The sequence below is a fragment of the Acanthaster planci genome, linkage group LG02 (assembly GCF_054643075.1).
Source record: "Acanthaster planci isolate LZ-2023a linkage group LG02, COTS_SCS, whole genome shotgun sequence".
Taxonomy (NCBI): Eukaryota; Metazoa; Echinodermata; class Asteroidea; order Valvatida; family Acanthasteridae; genus Acanthaster; species Acanthaster planci.
Window position 1 is genome coordinate 22,727,736 of NC_141778.1, and position 23,221 is coordinate 22,750,956.

Below are 23,221 nucleotides of genomic sequence, written 5' to 3' on the forward strand. Positions count from 1 at the left end.
TAGTAATTTTTAGTATAACTGAGCATTCCTGTTGTGACTCAATAGCTTTGTTCCCAGGCATCTGTAAATAGCACCTGGAACAAGGATACATGCAGGGGGAAAAAAAAATTAGCATCTAGTGGTGGATTGATTAACGAGTACTTACATGTACTGGTACTCATTACAGTGTTGCTGAGATTCCAAGGGGAGCCTCATGTTTACAGTCACTATCATGAATGAATGAATGCATAAAATGCAATCCATTCGGTTGCTGCAAGACCTGGTTCATACGGAATGCTGATATGTGCATGGAGGATCAGACAGCTGAATGCCAAAACCACTGAGCAATGCTGGGACTGACTCACGTTTGAACACAAAATCACTTGATCTCTTGTCTCCAAATGGCGTTGTGTCACCCGCTCAGTTAATGTTGCAGGGAGAAACTCGGTACCTGTTTTTTTGAAAATCTGTAATACATGCCTGTGCGCCTTCATGCTGTTAAAGATGTAATAGCTACCCAGGCTCTCCAGGCCAGTTATCTGTTGGTAATTTGTGGGGGATCAGGCTGGTAATAAACGGCAACATTTATCACCAAGATGCAACCATTTGTCAGCAGTGGGGCTGCCTGGTCCTCTCTCAATTTGCTGTGTGAGAAAAAAAAAAAAGGCAGTAAGTTGGTTGGAGTCAATGATGACAGATTGATGGTGAATGCTCTCCTGATTCGGCCCCTCCTCAAGGGGATGAAAAAAAGGACAGGAAATTTGACTTTTTCTGTCCTCTTTGTTGATGCGGGTGATAAATTGTCCCTGGAATGTCTCCTCTGGTTTGCCTTTCAGTCAAGTGAAGTGAGTAAAGAAACTATGATCTGATGCCCCCATCTGAAAACAGCTACTATGTAAGTAGGCAATTAGGCTGCACAAATATTTTGGATAGGGTGTTACATGTGACAACTTATTGGAATTGTTTCTCACATGAGCAAACTGAGATACTAGTAAATGGTGTGCGATTTACAGTTACATGAATGTAAAAATGTATTAGGATGTCATGCAAATGCCAGGAGATAGTGAATGCAGCAAGTGTGCAGTCGGAATCTTCAAAGTCACTGGGTTAAAGGGAAAACAAGAACTTGGAGAGATTAATTACATAACCAGTAGCAGGTGGAGGGTTAGTGTTTCCTGTTGAGCTGTCCCTTGATTAAAACAGACGCCTCTGCTGGATGGTTTCATTTGGCTTTTGTTCGTCTGGCTTGGCGGGAGACATTTATTGCTTTCTGCCTGCTAGCTCTCTGCATCTTTCAAACGGCAGGGTTCCGACTTGGGCAACTTGGCCACATATCTGGTCCCCTGCAGCACCCAATACCACTGAGACGACAACCTGATCCGTGCACACGACTGGTGGGTTGCATATTGGCGTATGGAACCCGCGTGAGTCATGAAATGGGGGGGGGAAGGCAGTGAATGAAGAAAGGGGTTCAGAAAAATGTGTTCACACAGCACTTGAGCTCACGATGTTACTGAATCAAGTGCCTGAAGTTGCATGCAAGTTGGAATAATTACATTAGAAGGGGAGCACAGAATTTAAAAAAAAAAGGAAAGAGTTTTGTTTTTTATGGCCAGCAATACGTCATCTTCACAAGTAGGAAAACACATCTGAAGCAGAACATTCTCTCTGAGTACAGGTTTTCAGTGACTCATTAGTAAAGGACACATGTACCTGCAACTAATCTACTGTAGCTGCTCAGCCGCTCAAAGTATGGATTGGCTGGCAGTTTTATTGACTTCAACAATTCATTAATTACGTGACAAGGCTGAATGCACAGGACACTGGGAGGTGGTGTTTCAGTCTAATGCAAAAGGACAGAATTTGTAAATTTCAAGATCGTGCTTCACAGAATGGGTGAGACCAGATGGCATCACAGGCCTGAGATGAGAACCGCCGTCGGAGGGGAACTTGGCAACCCTGCCGCCAGGTTTCGTCAATCTTTAATGAGTGGAACGGCAGTCTCCGTAGGTCGGCGTAGAACCACCTGCCACTTCTGGTGGGGCACGCCCCCCTCTCCTCCTCCTCCCTCCTCCGTCGTTTAGCTTGGTTTGAGGCATCCAGCTCTGTCAGTCAGCCTGGCATCCTGACGTGTCAGTGCTCACGACTACCCTGCACGATGTGCTAAATTTCTACCCGCCCATTGGTTGTTTAAGGGAGCAGATGTTGAGCCACTCGCAGCCTAAGAATGTGAAGAACATCTTGATTTGTAGAGCACAGTTTGAAAGTTGACGCTCAGTTTATCGGCAGTGAGCTTGGGTGAAAATGCTCGTATCTTTGCTTGCGCATCTTGAGTTCTGTGTTGATCTGTGTGATCCATCCAGTTGGTTCTAATACTTGCCAGGCTTTCCTCTGTACTTGGAGCTGAGGATACAGGTACATCGGTACATTAGTTTTGACCCAGGTAATATTGTCTCATAACGAGGACAAGGACAGTGTAGGGTTTTCACAAAGATTGGTAACTTTTTTCCCCACTCCGAATGGCAACATACATGTACATGTAGCTGATGGATTGCAGGCAGCAAAGAACAGTATATCCTGTAAGCTGATCACCAACTACATGTTAGAGTGAATATGAACTTCTCTTTTGATGTGATTGTTCTAAAGTGTTTGTTCCATTTGTGACTGACTGAATGTTTGATTGTTTTCTCTACATGTAGATTGCAGTGTGTGTTCAAAGACTTCACCAGATGGCGACGCAGCAAAGGTTGCCGCCTGCCAGCACCACAACGCCAACTGCCTGTTCAGGGTCCCCTGATGGTGGGACGTGCATGGGATCGTCCTACGACAATGGCATTCTACAGCTGTGTGCGGAGCTGCACGACAATGACCCTGCATCAATGCAAACGAAGGTTGTTAAATATGTAAGTCCTCCAGCTCTTGTGTTTCTAAATGTGGCAATGAGTCTGTACAGTCAATTTCTGCCAGGGTTTAGCTTCATTGACGTTTGGGATTTGGTCGACACTAAGCGCCCAAAGAACACAGGCGCATCCTTATCCTTGTTTTACATGTATATTTGATCAAGAGTGTAACAGGATTTCAGTAGCATTTACAGTGTTCTTTGGCTGTTGCTAGGTGTCCTGGTCAAACTGTTAGACTCAGGTGATGTTCAGCTTGGTAGAAAGTCGTTTGGCGTGCTTTGTCTACCCTGGGGCATTTTATACTAACAGTTGAAGACTTTAATAGATAGAGTTTTAATACCAGTAGAAAGGTTGGTTTAGCCTTGGAGGTTTCAAAGAGATAAACCAAGAGTGCCAACTCTCTGGAAAGTGACCGCAGCCAGGACAATAGGGTATATCACAAGTCTGTTCCATGTGGACAGTGTACATGTCAACAAAAGTAATTATTTACGCACAAACTTTCAATGCCAAGATTTCTTATACGCGTACATGTAGGTATTTGACAATTTTACGTGCATAGAGAGATGCATGTGTAAAGGTCTGTAAGACTTACACAATAGATATCGGGTTTAATTCCTTCCAGCTTGTTTGCCCAGCAGACCGTCTTGATTCCTAACACCCGTCCCAAGGTCGAGGCCTGGCACCTCATAATGTATCCCTAATCCCCTGATCAGCACGGGACAATCGCAACATGGTCGTGCATGTGCCCTGGGCCCGCTGTCTGTTGGCACGCGGCTGTCTGCTGTAGGGTTGAGAAGCCCATGCTCAACAGTCCCATCCATTTGCTGACCTCCTCTCTGATCCCGCCAAATTGGCGCATCAGACGGCCTCTCCAGGCCCATGCTCGGCTGGCAAGCAGTCCCCCATTAACCCACTCAGGGTGCTCAGACATCCTCGCCGCCGTGCGCTGCCCTGAATACACAATGAAGGTTGGCTTGTCAGTACACATGTACACGTACCAGATATTTTGTTTGAGTGGGGAACATACAGTGTACTCGCATATTCCAACATTGCATTTGTGGAGTCATGCGCCCATGTCTTATACATGTACATACATGTCCATGTATGTGTGAAGTGATGCGAGGAAGCTCTTGAAACGTTCACTCTTTCATTTCCGTAACGTTCCTTTTAATTTGTGCACATGGAATGAATTTTCATATGTTTCGAGATGGCTTGTGTATCAAAGGAATTGTGGTCAGCATTTGTGGCCTTGAAGACCCCTGCATGAGGAGCTTTTTCATGGGTGTTTCAGGTTCTCACCATAAAATGTCCAAAAATGTATTGAATTTATTGGAATTTTACTTCTACATGTGTATACATTTTGTTAACCACCTTCTTAGATGAGGATATATCGAGATTTTCCTGATTTTTGGAAACCCCTTCAGAGCCTTCTGTGAATGTGAATGAGGTGTACCCCCAAAAGTGGGGCAGGCCATACTGTTGTTAGAGCTGTTTTGCGTGGTATCAGATACCTGAAAACCTAGTTACTTCAGCCACAATCTCAGGAGTAGCTTGGTTACTACCGGCTGTAGCTAAATGTTAAGACCTCCGTGGTCTTATATTCTCCCCCACACTCAATGCACTGTGGCAAAGCCAGCCTGCCCCATTGCTTCTTTAAAACACCTGTAAGCTGAAGCTTTGTAATGCTAATATCAGGAGATTTAGTGACACACTTGCATAGAACCCCCACCAATCTGGTTATCGGCCATAGCATAGCGGCCAAATTACCATCTCATTGATGTGTCTTCGTCCCCCCTCCACCCGCTCCGATCCAAAGTCAGATTTGGTATTCATTCTGCCTCCGCATAACAGCCCGAGCTCGGAGGATTGTATTACAACCCGGACGATACCTATCGGTCCGTCAGCAGTCGGTTCGATCTTATCTCAGTCAAGTGTTGCTTGATGCTGTACATGTACGTGCACTGTCTCTCTCGGGCCGACCGTTGTCCTTGTCCGGGTTTTTTTTTATTTTCCCTAGTCCCACTTTTCAGCAAACAAGAAAATCGGGGACAGTAAATGCTGTATTGATTGTGGAGAATCACCGGGGCCATCTTCCGTTTCCGTTGCAAACAAGAAGGAAAGATGATTGACGCGGGAAACGAGTGTGGTTCCGAGTGACTGAACTACCAAGCCAAGTCTGAATCCTAGGAATCAATACGACACTCGCCCTAGTGCTGTCCCCCTTGTATTCTCTTCATCTTGTTTGCAGACCTCCTCTCGGTTGCACTATTTACGTCGGCCGTTTCCAACTTTGGTGCACTTAAAGCCAAGCCTCTCATGAATAATTCGTCCTAAATCAAATCGCTTTCGCATCTGCACTGTTTTACAGTGTTGCCGAGGCATTCTCGGCATTTTTGTGTAGTCGTTAAAATGCAAATCCTTGGTGGCGCGATGCATGTGTAAATTTGGCTCTGGCACTCAAGCTCTGTCCACTGCTGTCATTTGACTTTATTTCTTCCTCGTTTCTTGTTTTTGGCTCATGAATTTGTCGAACATTGCTGTTTTAATTTGTCTTTATTTTCTTGATACAAAATTCTGTATTCCTTTCAAGGTGTTAATGAACCGGCTTATCATTCCACCAGCTCCTGAGTAAATCAAGAGTTTTGGATAAATACATGTTCAAGAAAGAAATGTACAAATAAGCTGACCAAATGTGCAAGCTTTAATGTTCATGTTGTCAGAAAGATAGAAATACCATCTACGTAAAAGTTGGAGCACTGAAATACTGTTCCGCGTGCGGTGAATTTGTTATTTATGCAAAATGCAGAACAACGTCTCTTCACTTTTTTTATGCGATTTGTGTGTGAAGGTCTTTGGGTGTTATTTGTGCTGACATATAAACGGGTGAAATCTGTAGTTGTGACTGCCCCGTTGGAATACTGGGACTCTCTTGCTGACACTCTGTGGCACCAATTCGGGACAGATTTAGACGGTTCAGCCTGACTAGTTTTCTTAGTTAGCAGTCTTGGGGACTGCATGAGAGCCCAGCTTTGACAAAACTGCTCATTTACATGTATTTCCCTAGTCCCTTTGCAATATCACTCATCTCTCCAAGTCTCTGTGGGCTGTGAATGTCCATAGAATTCTTCCTGCCAGTTCGTTACCGATTTGAATGCGAATGCTAATTTGTGACATGACCAGTTGTGTTGCAAATGTGCTTTATTTCGACAAAGATAACTTTTACATGACGTCAAATTAGCTTTTGTATGTGGGTTTGCATTGAACATGAACTGGCTCCTACCGCACAGTACATCTGCCAACATGAAATGCGTTACATGTACACTGTATGTACCTGATTTTTTACTTGCAGTTAGAGAGGCACACACAGTCAGAATGCTGCGCGCTGTGGATAGTGTCGTCGGAAGATGCGACCGAAGTGTTTTGTCAGGTAAGGGGATCGTGTACAATCATGACACACCTGAACACGCATGTCACTAAACACCCTGACACATTGTACACCGCTCGTCCGTGGACACATCTCCAAGTTGTCTGTCTAGACCATGATGAAAAAGAAGTGGACTGAATATATATACCTAATATGTCTTTGGGTCAGACATTTTTCTGCTTGTGTTGAAACTGAAGGAATAAGCGGAATTCCTCTTTTGAAATATTGCGTAGGAAACTTTGTAGTGTGTGTTGACAAAAAAAGGAAGAAGTAAAGAAGTTTTAAAACAAAATTACAGTCAGTGTAAAATGTAGTTCCAGATATTCTGTGTACCATTGATATGGTTTTGCTGGTTAAATTAGGAAAAAACAATATTTTCCAGTCAAACATATTCCTTGGTATCCTGTTGACATCCTGTATGTGATCAACATCTGAATAATGACAGATTTTATATACCTCTTTCAAAGGATCACGTGAAAATAAAAAAGACAAAAAAAAATTGGAATGTTATTGGACTGTATCAAATAAGTCTCACATATGATAACGGTACCTTCATACGTGGGAAAGTGAGGTGAACTTTTCATTTTCAGAAACACAGTAAAATACCAGCAATGAAATCAACTTTCATTACAAATGAATACCAGTTTTACACTTTGGATAATTTAAAATGTGTGATGAATTATATCAATGTTTTAAGCTGCATTAAATAAAAAATAAAAGTGTACTTTGTTTACCAGATAACATTGAATGTGATAAATTCAAGGAACACAATCCAAAATGACTTCCCCAAGTATGTGGTCTATTCTGCCTCTCTTTCTTCACTCGTCCACTTCAGTTTACCTGTAACACAGCACTTGTGTATCTCTCTTGCTGTCCTTGCTGTATGCTCTTACTGGTAGTAATCTTGGTGCATAATTGGAAGAAAATTGAGATGTCCTCGTTTAAGTACATGTGTGTTAAGTGTACCAAGGTGCAAAGTTCCCTATAACCATACCCAACAACCATTTTTCCAAAACATATATTCCTATGTTCACTTTTACTTGGGCTAGCACTAACTCAAAACTTGACATTGCGTCTTTACTTGAGTTAGTATACCAACATGAAAACCTTTGCAAGAAGGCACAATTTGTATCATGCAGTTTAGTCTTGCAGTGGGAGCAGAAAAAGTTCTGCCAGGGTTGACTATGAGCCTCAAACTTGCAGCATCTGGAAAGATGTGCTGCAAGTGTTGCTGTTGCCTGTTGGTTACTGAATCCTGTGCTTTATCACAGCCTCAGAGCTAGAAGCCTAAGCCCTGTGTTAACCTGAGACAAGAGGGCAACAAAATCATTAATGCTTTACTTACAAATCGATTCTTCACTTGTCTCTAGCCCCAATTATCCCACTATCAGATGAAGCTGACGAGAAAAAACAAACTTTCCCAAAAAATTGCAGTCCTTGGTTTCACTGCCACCTCTGCTCTTCATCTGATTCTGTTTTCCTCTATACCCTTCTCCCTCCCCCTCCCCTCCCTCAAATGGCCTCTTGACACTCATCTCCCCCTGTATGCGTGACAGGTTTTGGGTAACAGGGTACTGGAGGAGGAAATACGGATCTTGGTAAGTCGCAGCTTGCCACGGCAACTGTGTAGTTGGACATCAAATAGTTTGATTGCATCCTACTCCTCATTCCTTCCCAACTGCCTTTATGAAAGAACTCATTATTTGGATCACTTTTGTTCCAGTTTAAGACTTTCATATTTTTTCTTTTATTTTGCCTTTAGACCCACATACATATAGCGCCATCCCTTGCATAGGGTTTGACAAAAATACAGCTTTATCCTCTTTAGTGTTGATCCTGAATGATCTGTGATATAAATTTACTTGTGAACATGTTTTGCACAACTTATGAAAACTTTCCGACATCCTTTTTGGATAAATGCTAAAATTTCACCTTTTAAGACATTCAACATTGTTTTCCCAGCGAAGATATGTGCGAAAACACATTGCTCACTGGCCCACTTGCATTGAACTGAAGCATCAAGGCATCTCTAGAGAGAGAAAAAAAGGAAGGCGGCGAAATATCCACAATTCTGGCCAACTCTTGTGCCGAAATGGCTTTTAACATGGTTTCTCTCTAAAATTGCATCACACCTTTGCTCGTGAAGTGGAATTTTTGTTACACTGAGTGGCGCCGAAAAGCCCTTAAATGTGACGACCTGAAAGAATAAAAATGGGGTTAAAAGGGGGGCAAAGGTGCAGTAACAGACTGCGTTCAAAAATCATTCCATCGGTCCTTAAACTGGGATAGGAAAATGAGGGTTCAATACAGGAAGACTAAGCCTTCAAGTTTAGGTTTATTTCTAAAGCCCGAATATAAGTGGCCAATTCTTGCCCTTTTTTAGGGTTTGGCTTCAACAGTGATCAAATTCAAAAAGGCTTCTCTGTAACTGCTTTGTTCAGATTTCTTTGCAGGAAACAGATTTTTTTTTTTCAAATAAAATATGGTTAAAGAGCCCAGCGTGCCGTGTGTCACTGTTGATTGCTGCCACAGCAAAGTCTGGGCCAGGTGCACTACTTTTTCAAAAATGTAACAGGTGTGTCCAAAAATTGTGTAGTGAAGCCTCAAGAATACTTCAGGCAGTAGTGTTTGCTTTTTTTCAGACTTTGTGGATAACGCCTTTCCCATGGAATTTCATAACTTAAGATTCGTGAATGATTTTTGTCAAACCCTATTTTCATTTCTCTAGATGTACAGCAGCGTCATTGTCCCCTTGCTTTCTCCCACAATGCAGTTCTGCAGTTCCCTCCTTCCCCATTTCTCTGGTAATTCACTGTGTCCAGTGCTCTGTTCTTGAATTCCCCTGAAAAAAAGTCTGTGCTCTTGGAAAGAGATCTTTATCGTCTCCTTAGATTGCCATTCCGAGAATGTGTCGAAAATTAACCAACTTGTTCATTGCTCTCAAAAACAAAACACCTCCACCTGAAAAACTTGAAATGAAATATGATTGAATAAATAAATAATTTCATTGATGGTGTAATCTGGTTGCTTAGGTTCCACTTAGATGAATCTTGACGTGTGATCACTGTATATTATATTCAAGGAGACCATTTGTAATGGGAGAAGCATGTTGGGCAGGTTGTTGTTCAGACAAAAAAGAAGAGAAAAAATTTGGAAAAGCATTTCTGCCATGGTAGAAGGGCCACCCGATGCACAGGCAAGCACATGCCCGGATTTTAGCCACCAAAGAGGCAAAAGGACTTTCAAACGGGACTGTAGTTCTGCACTGTTTCGTTCAGTGGGGAAGACTCATGGCAGACGGTCACAGGGTTTTGAAGTGTCTCCAGCATGCCATCCTGACTCAGTGCAGAGGGATCGAAGGTCAAGCGGTGGGCAGGGCTGTCTCAACGGGAGAGGTTTTACTTTGCGGTGCATCTCAGCTGCCCATTGTTTGATGATCACCCGAGGCTGTTCTTTAATCCCTCTCTCCAGTCTGGGCTCCCCCCCTCCCTTCATTGCATGAACATTTAGACTTGGCACTAGCTGTAAGCAAGCCTTTAAGATTCCCCGAGTGAGTCGCGATCATCACTCGTGGGCTGCCTATGTAGACCAATTCCAGCCCCTCTCCCGTGCAACTTGACCCTGACCCCCCCCAAAAAATCGAACATAGTCTTCCCCATTCAGCCCATCTACTTGTCCCTTCCCCCCCATTTCCCCCACCTCGATTCCCACTGTGTTTTTCTTCCTGTGAAGGACCCAGTGGTGCTCCCCCGTCAGATTGTTGATCTGTACACATCAATCTGCCTCCTCTCCTGCCCCTCTTGCCCCCTGCCAGCTTTTGATGTAGTGTTCATTTCCGCATGATTTTGCAGCGTTCATTTCCTTTCAATATTGCACTGATACCTCCCGATGTTGGCATGGGCATCAGCCTTCACCTTTTTTCGTTTTCCTTTCCTTGCTTTTGTGGTCATGTACATATTTTTTTACAACTGGTCTGCCACGTTTAGTAAATGCCAACCATATATTGGTGCAAATAGTGAAGCAATTTCATATGTACATGTGACATGGCTGTTATTGTTCCAGTGTGTATCTCTGTTCTTTGAAATTTTGTTACAACTTGAGAGATTTTGTGGCCTACTCATATGAGACTCTAAAAATAACTTGTGTTGGATACATTTGTTATGAATTCCAAATGCCAAGAAGCCGTTCCATTTCTGTGCCTGTATTGTGAAAAGGTTACCTTTTTCTGTGTGTTTGTCAACATTTCTAATTATGGCGATATTTCTGAGCAGTTTATGCTTGAATAGTGCATTTCTGGATTGTCTTTTCACATTAAGAGTGCGAACAAAACTGGACTTGAACCCGAGACCCCATAACATCCACTCCCCCCTCCCCAGCGTATGGTAGTTCCGGTTGACCTATCATCAGCATTGAGCCTTATGAATAGACAGTTTGCTACCAAAATGCAAGGCACAATTTGCCTACCACTCGCTGACCCGTCTTCTGACAGAAGCTATCCCTGGATTATAAGTGTGAAACCTAGTTTCCATGTCAATGTAAAGAGATGCAGACAGCATCGCTGAACAGTCCCTGTTGGTTGTGCAGTCACATGGAAATGATTATTACCACTGTGTGCTAGGTGGTTAGTGTGGACCCACACAAATACGCATGCTGGCATGAAGGGATGCACTAGACTGTCTCTCATGCTTGAGTACCAAGTATTAATGGCCCATCTTCTCCTTTGATTGAAAAAAATGAAAGTGGCCATAAATGAGATGCGTCATGTTGGAGTACCAGTTTAACAACCATCCCAAAAGGCATTTCACACAAAATCTTTCAGATGCCATTTTTTCCCCAGCATTTTGTTGAGTAACATCACAGAACGTCTCATCTGCGCCTGTCTGCCTCTTGATCTCTTGCCCGGTGTCAGCGATCTTTGCAACCATATGGAAACTTGGCTGTAGTGGGGGATAAAATTGTATACCATTAGAAGTTCCCCTTTAACATGCAGCTTCTTATTCTGAACGTGACACCAACACCCCTCACTGGTAAATCAGTGCAACACGGCATGCCACCTTTGCAGTAATTATCTCTCCACCTCTATCCACCCCCCAGCGATATGCAGCCATGCACATTGTGCTCGTAATTATCCGGTACCCCCAGGAGCAAGGTTGGCATCATGAGCATATTGGCAGTGGTGTATTCTCTTTCTTTTTGAATACCTTGTTTTTTTGTTTTTGTTTTTGTTTTTTCATTGTAAAGTCCAGTTTAGCTTTAGTTATGATTAAAGAAAGATAGAGGGAAATACCCCCCCAAAAATGGAACCTGACAATCGTTTCCCCAGAGACTTGATTCATTCCGAGCCCCGACTCACTTGACCTATTTTTTCCGGTTATTCGCAGATACCACTGAGTTGTTTCAACACCGTGGTAACAGAGGAGAGATCAATCACACTGGACGATATCTCAGAGGTATGATGTCACCTTGTTGAGACCCCTGCTCCTCCTTCTTCTGTCTTCTGACTCTGTCCTTATTTATCCATCCCACACTCGCGTCAGCAGAAGATACTTTCCATAAGGGACCATCAGTTTTTTTTCTTTTTATCATTTTCACGAGCACACAAATTGTTTGGGAGTTGGTCATGCGTGCTTTCTAAAATTTCTATCATTCACCTGTCCGTTCCACTTTGTCGTCTCATAGAGCATGTTAAAAAGTACCCTTTGAATGCTGGTGAAAATGATCGAAAAAATGGACACCCCTAATTTGTGCTTTTTGCAAGCACTTTTGCGGGAATAAGTGTGAAGTGTTCAAAAAGAGAAGATCTTTTTTCTCCTAGATTCCATTTCACATTGTGCCTTCCCTTTGCATTCAGCCCACTATTACCTCAGTGGTTTGATAATCTTTTGTGCATACACTATGAAGAAGAAAAAAATCGGCGACTTAACAAGAAAAAGAAAAGTAGGAGCTAGCCCCGGGGAGACAGGCTGACGTCCCTCCCGCAAAGCCCCTCCTGAAGGAATCGTGTCAAGCACCTAAGAGAACCGATTGAGGAGGTTTGCCCGGAGCTTAGAGAAGGGAGATTGTCGAGGGGCTCCCATCCTACCTCCCTCCCCCCCTCCCCAAAGATTGTATCAGATGTCCTGTTCCCCCGTGCCTTGGGGGAGGGGTTCAGTTACAGGAGAATCTTGCTAAGCGGAGTTAATGTGCATGGGTGGGGGTAGGGGGAATGGTGAGGGTTTATTTTGTCCGATCGGGATGATAGATGACAGCCGACGATGCGAAAAGCTGCTTCATAGGTGGATTTTAATAGAGACAGAAGTCAGCACAGGCTGAGCACTATTTGTTCCTACAAAGCCAAGGTGGTGCGACCCTGACCTGTATACTGCTGCACAACATGGGGATGCTGCATAGCTCTGCTGAGCATAAATGATAAGAGAAATGAACTCGAGGCAGTGCTCACGGGATTGTTCAACCCGAGCCTTTGGGTGCTCAGAGCCTTCATCAGGGAAGGTACGGCTTGCTGTGATGGAGAGTTTGATCTCAGAGAAAGGACACAGACTCCACCTGCAGTTGATTATGACAAGGCGATGATGAAGGTGCTGAGCACTGAACTGTCTGGTTAAACTATCCGCTGAGCACTGTTTATTTCTCGTATGTTTTTTTTTTTTTTAGCCCTACCTGGGTTACCCGGCTATGGCTTATAATAATGCAGGTGCCTATGGGACATGGATTTAGCCACAATGTAGAGGCTTCTATTGGCATAAACTAGCAACTGGCCTCATCCAATTAGTTTGCCTGTGGCCTCCACTTTTTTAAGGCTGTGTCTGAGTTACCTGGCTGGGGACTAAAATTATGCGCAAGTCTATAGTAGTGGCAGCGACTAGTTCACATAGAGTTGTGTGTGATTTCAAGCCATAACCAAGTGATTCGGATGCAGCCTAACATTGATCAAGTCCTTCCATCAGCTCCATTTTTGTATTGAAGTACCCCGGTTTAAATAGGAGCAGATGCCACCGGGGTTTTCTATATTCATGGCGAATTTTCGCTCCCCTCTCTCTTTGCGTATTGTCTGCACTGGTCACACAGAACAGCAGAACAGAACTGGAACAGAAAATGGACATGAAGATCAAGTCACTACTCTGTGTTCCCGTCATCAACCAAGCCAGGTCAAAGGTTGTCGCCGTTGCCTGTTGTATCAACAAAATAGGAGCCCCAAGGTCAGACGCAAATCTCATTACTGGAGTTATTGTGCCATGTATGTTTTTGGAGGTTGACTGATTTTTTCATCTTAGCTTTACGTTCATGCATCAGCTTTATTAAGAACTGCCGTGATATCAATATTATTATAATTTTATTATCTTGTATCAAGGCCAAAATGTGTTCCTGAGACATGCACGTGCAGATGAAGCCAAACAAGCAAACATAACTTACCAACAAATTAATGAAATTCCAATAACATTCTCATACCCCTTCCCTGTTTTGTACCCTCATAACCTTTCCCTGTTTCTTCCCAATCTATTGATCTTTCTGCTAACCGAAAGAAAAAAAAAATTCCAGCGAGATCCTGTTCACTCATGCGGGTAACACAATTACTGTCCACAAACGAAAACACATTACGAGCCACAGCTGATTGAGTTACAGACTTATTAAATTTGGCTACGCAGATGTGCCGCCGTAGAGGGATTAAAAGCTGAGAACGTAAGCTCATAAAGTCACGGCAGTCTCCAGACTTCTTACTCAGTGGAATTAATGACTCCAAGTTATTAATTGATTTTTAAATTAAAAAAGTATATATATAAATGAAACATATCAATTACATTGCCCCTACTGAAACTGTTCCTCAAATCACAGGATTTCTGCTTTTTTTCTTCTCATGCATTACAAATTGACAAGTATTCTACAAAGTTTTCTACTGTTAATAATTTCCTCTTTTTTTGTAAATTCCCTGTTGAATGCCTTTTCATCTTTTGTCAACTGATTCACTGTTCAGTCAGTGCTTCCCAATTTTATCAAGAGCTGAGGATTGAAATCAAATGGAAGTACAAGAAAAAGCACCCATTTTGTCGTGCAGTCAAGCCTGAATTCATGACCTGGCCAGGCTGTTATGTTTATGAACACTTCCAAAGGAAGGTGCAAAATTGGATCTTCATATCAAATGAATCTCACCATGATGCATCTCCAACTCCAACAAAAATTGTTTTTAAAACTATCAGATTTTGAAATAATCAGTGAGTCTACACTGTTTTCAGAGGAAAAACAAGAAAATCGACAAAACAGCCAACAGCGTCAGCACAGGAACCAATCCAATCTTCTTTTAATTTTCTGGACGATTTGTCGGCTACTCTAATGAGATTTTTTGTCGGCCATGCAAACAAGCCATATGCATCAGGGCAAAAGTATGTGTTTGTGGCGAGGAGATTTGTCTTTTTTTCCCCCTCATTTCAGGATTTTTTCATCAGGATTTTCCTGATTTCAGGATTTCTCAATCTCTTTCAAAGTCTGGAAAATCCTGACTTTATTGTGAAGGCATGTGGGTCATTCTATAAATTTGGGGTCCAATTCTTTTCCCATCCCTGTTATGACTGGCATTTGATTTTTAATGTTTAGAACTCACTTTAATTTCCAAGACTGAATAAGTACTACAAATAGCTTGCCAAACAAATAGTTTGAAATCAATGTCAGTGATACGTCCCTTGTCAAACATGTCAGATGGTATACATGTCAGAGGTAAGAGGGACGGAAAAAGTCACACTTTGGACCCCAAATTTATCGAATGACCAATGTAAAAGTTGACGTACATGTACCTGTAGAACACAAGAAATGGAGATTTTAATGGTTGTGTTTGGGCAAACACAACTGTTTACCATGGACCCTAGGCTGCTGGTGAATATTTCATGGAGAATTCGTTTTCCTCAAATCTCATCCCTGTTGTGGGATTTTTATGAAGGGGGGGACAGTGTTTGTCTGCTGTTTTCATTTGGACTTTGCATTTTTTTACATCACGGCTCATCTAAGAAGAAAGATCTAGGGATTTCTTGATTCACACTTGCTGTATCCACAGGAAGCCATGTTGTGTTCTATGATTTCCCACTGCCATATTCCCTCCCCAACCAGAAATCCAAATGCCATCCTGGATTGCAAGTAGTTTGTATTATCGGAAGTTAACTGTTTGTGCCATATCTATGTCAGGCACCCTCCTTTAACCAACTCAGAGCATGTCATCAGATAGACGGTGCTTAGGAATCTGGCTACTGTTTCCAGGGCATAACGCTTTGCTTTCATCTAGATAATTACATTTGTAGTTCTCCCCGAAGCCAAACTTCTCTTCTTCTTCGTCATTCAATACACATCCCAATCTAATGCTGATTTAAAAAAAAAACTGTTTAAAACGTAAAACGTTGATAGATAGGATGATTGAGTTGTGTGTTTTTCAGGTTGCTTTTCTATTCACTTGTGAAAAACAGAAAACTGGGATACAGTGGAACAGGATTAGCAGATATTTCTAGTTTTATTCAGGTGTTTTCATGCTAAGGTTAAGGTCGAGAGGTTGATTTTATCTTGCATTAAAAAAAAAATGTGTTTTAAAAAAAGGGAACTTGAGAAAGCCCCAGGACTCCACCAGGGGTCCTTAATTCCAAGATTCATAAAAACAAAACTGTTTTGGAACCCTTGTTTTTATCCTGTTTTCATGGCTACTGACATTGGCATTACTGGCATTGCCCCCCCTCCCAGATTTGGGCAAGCAGACGAGGATGTAGTAAGACACTGTTTTCGCTACACAGTACCTGTCTTGACCAGCGTCATGTCACTGCAAAAGGAGAGGCAACTCAAGCAGGAAACGCAGGTATAGCCACCAACCATTATGACTTTTTTTTTGGGGGGGGAGTGGTTTTCTGACTTTCTGCCCATCTGTTAACTTACATGTACTTGTCCTCCGGTTTGTTCAATGTAGTCTTGTCTTGTCATCAGTCACGTGCCTACCGTATCTCTGAGATTGTCTAGTTCAAGTCTTTTTTTGTTTTATTCTGTCAATAAACACTAACCAATTACCAAAAGTATAAAAACAGTAAAAAGAATTTGGGGTCATTTAAAGGCCATGGCTTAAGAGGACCCTAATTATTTCTTCTTTCTTGGCGTAATTCAACTCGATCAAGAAAAGAATATACCCCCCCAAAAAAATTCTCTCGTGCTTAATTTGTTTGCCGTGGCATCTACCGGTTTACGTCACCCGAATCGATTTTACCCTGTTTCCATAATGAGAGAGAAAAAAAATTGTCTTCCAGGCACAAGATGAGGGAATTTAAACCAAAAAAAAAATTGAGGGAAAAGAAAAAAGGTTGTTTGTCTAACGGCCTTGGCTGTGCATTAGAACATTTGACTCCCCACAGTGGGGGCCTGTGATGCACAGTGCCCATGTTTCTGTGTTGTGAATGCATGGCTCAGAGTTTCTCTGCATTTTTTAATAGCTTGTAACCTTGCTGCCCTCCTCAGTACATGTAGGATGTGCTGTTGGCTTTTTTTTGGGGGGGGAAGAGCATTCTTAGGTCATTGCCCTGTCATACAGTGGGTCCTGCATACAGCGCATCTTATCCATTCAGTCTCTTCTCCAGTTTGATCAGCTTTCGGGTCTGAGCTGCATTCTGCTTTGAGAAATTCTTGTATTTTCCAGCAGATTATAGGATGTGGTTTTTGTGTTGTGAAATTTATTTTTTGAAGGTCACAGTTTTAATTTTTGTACAGATATTTCATGTTATTTGTATTGTATATTTTCTCTTTTGAACCTCACAAAGTGACGCGGCCTGCGTACTCTTGTTGGCGTGACTGTCACAAATTCATAACTTAAATGCAACATTTTTTGAACCTGACATTTGAAGTGTTTGTGTCTGTACATGCGGCACATGATACACCAATTTTATATTACAAAGTCCTTCCCTGGATTGGAAACATAAGGTCTCTGCAAGAGTTCTATTTTGGCATTTGAATAATTTGCATACACAAGTTTATCATTAATTGTAAAGGACCGAGTTAAATTATGAGATGTACACGAACATTTCTCAGGGGAAAAAAGGTAAAAGTTTGGGAGCAGTGGAATATATTGTTGAGTTTATACAGCTCAAGTGCCTGTTTGTACTTAAATTTCTTCCCCTTATTTCTCTTTGGTATGGTGGTAAGATTGATTTTTTTGTGTGTGTTCCTTTTTTCAGTCTATGCTCCAAGTGGCCAAGAACCTCTTCACACATCTAGGTAGGTTGCATGATGATGTGACCACTTGGTCCAAATGCCTTCCCAACCCCTGTCCCTTTGTCAGTATGTTAGTTTCCTACCCTTCAGGTTCGTTAGATGATCACAACTGGGGCATTATTAGGGATGAAAAGGTAAGGCCTGATTGGTTGGTCGGTTCAGATTCACTGACTGAACAGATTGCAGCTCAGGAAGCAAAGGCCAATCGTGTCATAGGACAGAGCCCTAGTAGGGAGAGGTTGGCAGCCGAGAGGAGGCGTTACCGCCCCACCAAACCGGCCCCTTACCCCACGCAGCCCACCGCTGAAGACAGGCAGAGGAGGCGAGGCTCGCGCCTGTCCCCGCCTCCGAGGCACACCCTCATACAGCTGCAGGGCCAGAAAAGGAAGCTGTCGGAGTTGGAAGCATCTCCAACCGAGGAGTCGTCATCTGAGGTTCTTGCCAAAATGGAGGAGGACACGCTCTCGGCTCTAGGGGAACTCGGCCACTTGGGTCACAGCCCGGCACCTGCAGGTTCCTTGCGACCTCAAGATGACTCCGAGTTGCCAACCTGCGACCCCACTCCTCTTGGCTCCTCGTCATCAAGTAGCCTGGAGCAGGAAGAATTCTCTCCCGGCTGGGATCAGCACCTCGGCACCCAGGAGAAGGCCAAGGATTTCCAAGCCGCAAATGACGAGGCCGACCTCAAGCTGCTTCAAGCCTCCTTGCAGAAATTGGGCCAGAGCCCTCCCAAAGAAGATGATACTATGGCAGATCCACTGCTTATCCCGGAGAGTGCACCTTCTGCTGAGATGGTGCAGCATGTCCACTTCAGCAAGGAATCCTCCACCTCGGATGTACCAGGTGGCACTGACGGATCCCAACCGAGCAGCCCTGATGTAACCACACCCTCGATACTCATCAAGCATGAGAGCCCCAAGGGAGGAGCAAACCTAAGGTCATGCGGTCAGTCGGCGTCCGCTCACCGGGGTGATTGGGAGACAGTGGAGGTGGACAGCCAATCAGGAGCAGGGTTACCAAGTCGACAGGGCAGTGTGCTTGAATTGGATTGGTCACCTGGTACACTGAGCGTCCACTACATTGACCAGCCTCCGTCCCTGTTGCTGCAGGAAACTTGTATGTATAAGCTGTTCATTTGGGGGTTGGTGTATCTTTCATTTTAGACATCATCATTATAACATGTGTTTCCTTGTTAATTGCTTCATCGTTGATATCTTGGTTGATTGGTCATTTCACAGTTGATTTTCTAGTCAGTAACTAGCAGTTAACTAACTTGAATTTTTGTGTTGTGGATGTTCGACATGCAACATTGTTTCATTATTGGCTGTTTTATGGATTTATGCTTAAATTCTTGTCGATTAACAGTGAAAATTTAATTTTAAGCATAAAATTTGAGGACTACCTTTTCTCTTATGTAATTTTGATAGATTTATTACAAATGAATTAATAAGTGATCCATTTGATAACACCTTGGAATGCTGAAGTTCAATTTGTTTCATACTAATCTGTAAATTTGCTTGGGTTGTTAGATGAATCTCCCAAGTGTTTTCTCTTTTTGGGTAATTGTTGAACATACTTTAAAGGTTTTTACAAATTTTCTTGTCCAGCTCTGGCAGTAGAGGGTTTGTTCATCTCTACTTCTTTTCAGATAGCTGATGGTACTTGGAAAGTAATTTAAAAATCGGGCTAAAAACAACATTTTCAAGAAAGGTGATTCACCTCAGACACAGAATTTCAAACTTTTCAATCGTCACAACCTTCTTCATTTTTTGGCCCAAGTTTCACTTCCCTGTGGTGTTGAGCGACCAAAAGGTACATTTCAGACCAGGGGGGGGAAAAAAAAAAGGCAACTATTGGATTTCAGTAACAGGATAGCAGAATTGAATTAGTCGTTCATCATAAACGGCAATCTGACTCTGAGCAATTGGATGGCGGGAGATTGATGTCGTCAATCGTCAATCGGCTCGTGTCTCCCCGGTCCTAATGGTCGTTCAGTTGTCTCCATCTGTCATTTATCACCCGCACATCTTGCGACTGCCCATGGATTGCTGACTGGCTTTCTCCAAGATCGGAAGCAATCAAAATGGGCCCCATGTGGTACACCGTGTATATCGGACACCTCTCCAAAAAAAAAAAAATATGTCGAAAGCCGCCAAGGCCACTTTTGAGAACCTTGCACAGTGTATTTCAGTAGGAACCTTCAACATGTTTCACCGGCGTGAGGTCTCTTTTCATCACGATGCTAAACTGAGCAGTAAATCTGAATGAATATCTCGGTTTGCTTTTATTTTATTTTTTTTTTTCAATAATTCTGGGCTAAAACAGAATTACTGGGAAAAATGGTCTGAAAGCTTGTGTTGCAGGATCGTGTCGCATGCATGTAGATGTGGCACATGTATTGTTGATCCTTTTCTGATGGCTCATTGGATTCCTGGTTCATTGTGGAGTTTTTGGTTGTATACCTGTTTCAACTTGGCACTTTTGAGAGGATTGACATTTAACAGGTCTGTGGAGCTCAGGAGTTCGCTGTTAATTTCAGATTACTTTTTCACCAGTGAGTTTTCAATTCCGTCTTTTGCAGTCTCAGCAACTGTGAACTGGGTGGTCAATTTTTGGTCACCTTGCTTTTTCAGTGACATGTGAGGGTTTGGCTGATGAACTGGAGATGAGTCACTGATTTCTTCAACTTATCATAATGTTTTACTGCAGAATAATAAACTCAATATTTTGTGTCTGATCTTGTTGGTATTACTATTTGGTTATGTTATGAATTCTGTGGATTCTGAAAATACTGAGCATCCAAGGCTCTTGTTCAGTTGGAAAAAAATATGCGACTGGATCCTTCAAAATGATTCTACAGGCCATTTTGCATGTAATTTGGTTTCAGTGTGGATCAGAAAAGGAAATTTGATACCTTTCTCGTGATGAATCAGTCAGCCTGGCATCTAGATGGAAATGGACACAGTCGTGTGTGAGTGAAACAATGTTGAGGGTCCCTATTGATCTACACTGTGCAAGATGCTTGTCAGAGTCTTGAGTCAAAAGTGTGTCTGGCGACATCCGGCTCGTTTTGGTAGGCTGGGTATTATACACGTATCAACTTCCCGGTACCAAATCGTGATCATGTCTACCCTCCTGCCACTAGTGGGCGTGTTCATTTGACTGAACATGGGGTTAAATTTTGTTGCCCTTTTTTTAAATCAGTATTTTACGGTATTCAAATAGTTTAAGTTTAGTGTTTAGCTTACATAGACCTTATCAAAAACAGGCAGCGTTTCTTTAAAATTTGGATGTTGCACCAGGGCGTGAAAGGTGCCTGTTTTAAGAAAACTTGTCTGCTCACATATCTGCCACCTTTTTCTTTTGCCGTTGGACATTGCCGTGTTTCCTTTCCAACCGTGAAAACTGGACATGATAGGATGTGGCGATGCATCAGATAACCAGCTCAGTGACTTCTTTTAAGAACGGGGAGGCCCTGAGGTCATCCCAAGGTTATCCACACCTACACGTCTGCTGGCCTTTTGCATTGGTGCCCGTGGACTTGAAAGCATATGGAGTAAATGCGAAAAATGCGGCCAGCATAATTACTGCATTGGAAATGCTAAACCCCCACAATGCTGCTTGCCAGTGGCAAGAACACCTTAATTGTCAGGATGTGGGATGTTGGTGCCAGGGGCTGTGAAATGTCTAGACAGACCTTCGAGTATTTGTTGATTTGATTTATCACAAATTTTAGTAGCTTCACACAATTTGATAGTCATTTTACAATGTACATATTTATTTTTCATAAAAAGTTGTGTAAATTGATACTGTATTAACAAACATGGAACATAGTTCTAAACAATCATTGGAATTTTAGTAACCATCTGTTTCTATTTCCCTGGTTCTGATATTTCGTTTGTGAATCTCTAATATCTATCTGTAATACCCATTTAGTTCACTGAATTTACCCACTGTGACAAATCAAATTTATTTTAAACCATCCCCCAAGCTGTGTAATTTGTTCAATATATCCTGCCTACTTTCCCATAACAGCATGTCCAGCCGTTGTGTACAATCCAATTTTCTTTTACTGTCCCAGAATCGTCTCACCTGGCCTAACTTGCCAGCTTCCCCCGCGGTGAAAAATCCATCACGCTGAAGCCCAAATCATGCCCACGTGAAGCCCCCTGTGATCCCATTACCTCTTCTCTTCGTCTCCCCCTTCCTACTTTTCCCTTCCCTGGAAATTCCATTAGGGACCTCGTGTGTTCCCCCTCCCCCCTCGGGCAATGAGGTTCAACTCCCCACGTTTTGTTTTTACCCCGTCCCCCTTCGCAGTTCTCCCTCCCCTCGCCCTGTTCAACTTTCTCTCCCATTTTCCCGGTGGCTGAGTGGTGCAAGTGTTACATGTGGGGGACCCCAAAAAAAAAATATCATTCTTAAGCCGACTTACCGAGCGGATCGGACCCTGTTGTTGTAACGACAACTGGGAGAAACACCGCAAATCCACTTGAGTGGCATTGCAGCTGCTGATGAGCGAAGTGTGCGCGAGGTGGTCGCACATGCTCCCTGCCCGCTGAGAGACGTCAGAATGACACGGCTTAAAGGCACCACTCGTTGCCAAGTGCTCACCAAATGGACTTGTTTGTCCCCACTTCTTCGGGCGCATCGCGCTGCATATTTAACCAGTTGTTCAACTTCTGTGGTGCAGGACATGTTCTCTTTGATACACCTCGGGGGACGCATAGTACCCCAGATAAAATGGAGGATGGCGTGTCTTCAGGGGTTAGAAAGGATGCATGCTTCACCGTCACAGAAGGCACAATTTGTTTTGTTACATCATTGTCACTTAGTCCAAAAAAAAAGGTAATGGCTGCAATTAAAACCATCTTGCAAGATGTGAGATCGGAGGAGTGGACCCTTGCGGTGATGAGTGACACACGTTGCATTTTGACCCTACACCTGTCCACTGGCTGGAACCATGCCCGGGAAAGATTTGTTCTGTTTGGACGACTTGGACTAAATTTTTGAAGGACTCTGGCTTGTCCCCACATTATTCTAGGTTGCCGCAGTAATTATCAGACATCACATCATAAAATTAGTCCCACAACTACGGAACAGAACATACACACAAGGTGGCGTGTGGTATTTGAAATAACACCCAAACTGCATGTTGTACTATGTAATGTGAAACAGTAATGTACATGTACATGCAGAGTACTGGGGCCAACATTGGTCATCTTATCTTCCGGATGCATTGGTCAGTTTCCAGTCATGACTTCATATGCTGGATGCTAGATGATCATGCATCGTAACTCATGATTGTAGTTTTAAGCTTTGGTTTGGTGTGTCATCAAGATAGATTAACTCTCTATCTTATTTTATACGTATTTGTTTTGCAACAGTGGTGAAAATTTGCTGCAACATATGCATGTTACCGCAACATATGCATATTACCGCAACATATGCATATTACTACAACATATGCATATTACCGCAACATATGCATATTACTACAACATATGCATATTACCGCAACATATGCATATTACTACAACATATGCATATTACTACAACATATGCATATTACATATGGAAATTGATATGTGTTGATTGTTTTAAGTTTGACACATGGTAAATAAGAATTCCGGATTGTCACTTTTTCTGTTTATAAAAGCAAGTAAGCCAGCAACCAACCAACCAACCAACGAACTGA

At 42.8% G+C, this 23,221-nt stretch overlaps 1 protein-coding gene across 17 annotated transcripts in view; it reads left to right on the forward strand.

The window, feature by feature from the left end:
* LOC110976225 (cGMP-dependent 3',5'-cyclic phosphodiesterase-like) overlaps positions 1-23,221 on the forward strand; it is a 131,456-nt gene that overhangs the window by 79,880 nt on the left and 28,355 nt on the right. For 11 of the 17 annotated variants that reach the window (XM_087133854.1, XM_087133850.1, XM_087133845.1 and 8 more), the window contains 7 exons: positions 2,679-2,882; positions 6,229-6,306; positions 7,860-7,901; positions 11,685-11,753; positions 13,369-13,499; positions 16,015-16,126; positions 17,487-18,639. In XM_087133854.1, the coding sequence (XP_086989980.1) occupies positions 2,679-2,882; positions 6,229-6,306; positions 7,860-7,901; positions 11,685-11,753; positions 13,369-13,499; positions 16,015-16,126; positions 17,487-18,639 (1,789 nt within the window). Of the gene's footprint in view, positions 1-2,238; positions 2,423-2,678; positions 2,883-6,228; positions 6,307-7,859; positions 7,902-11,684; positions 11,754-13,368; positions 13,500-16,014; positions 16,127-17,486; positions 18,640-23,221 lie in introns of those variants that run through there. The other 6 variants (XM_022229312.2, XM_022229316.2, XM_022229320.2 and 3 more) reach the window with 5 other exon arrangements.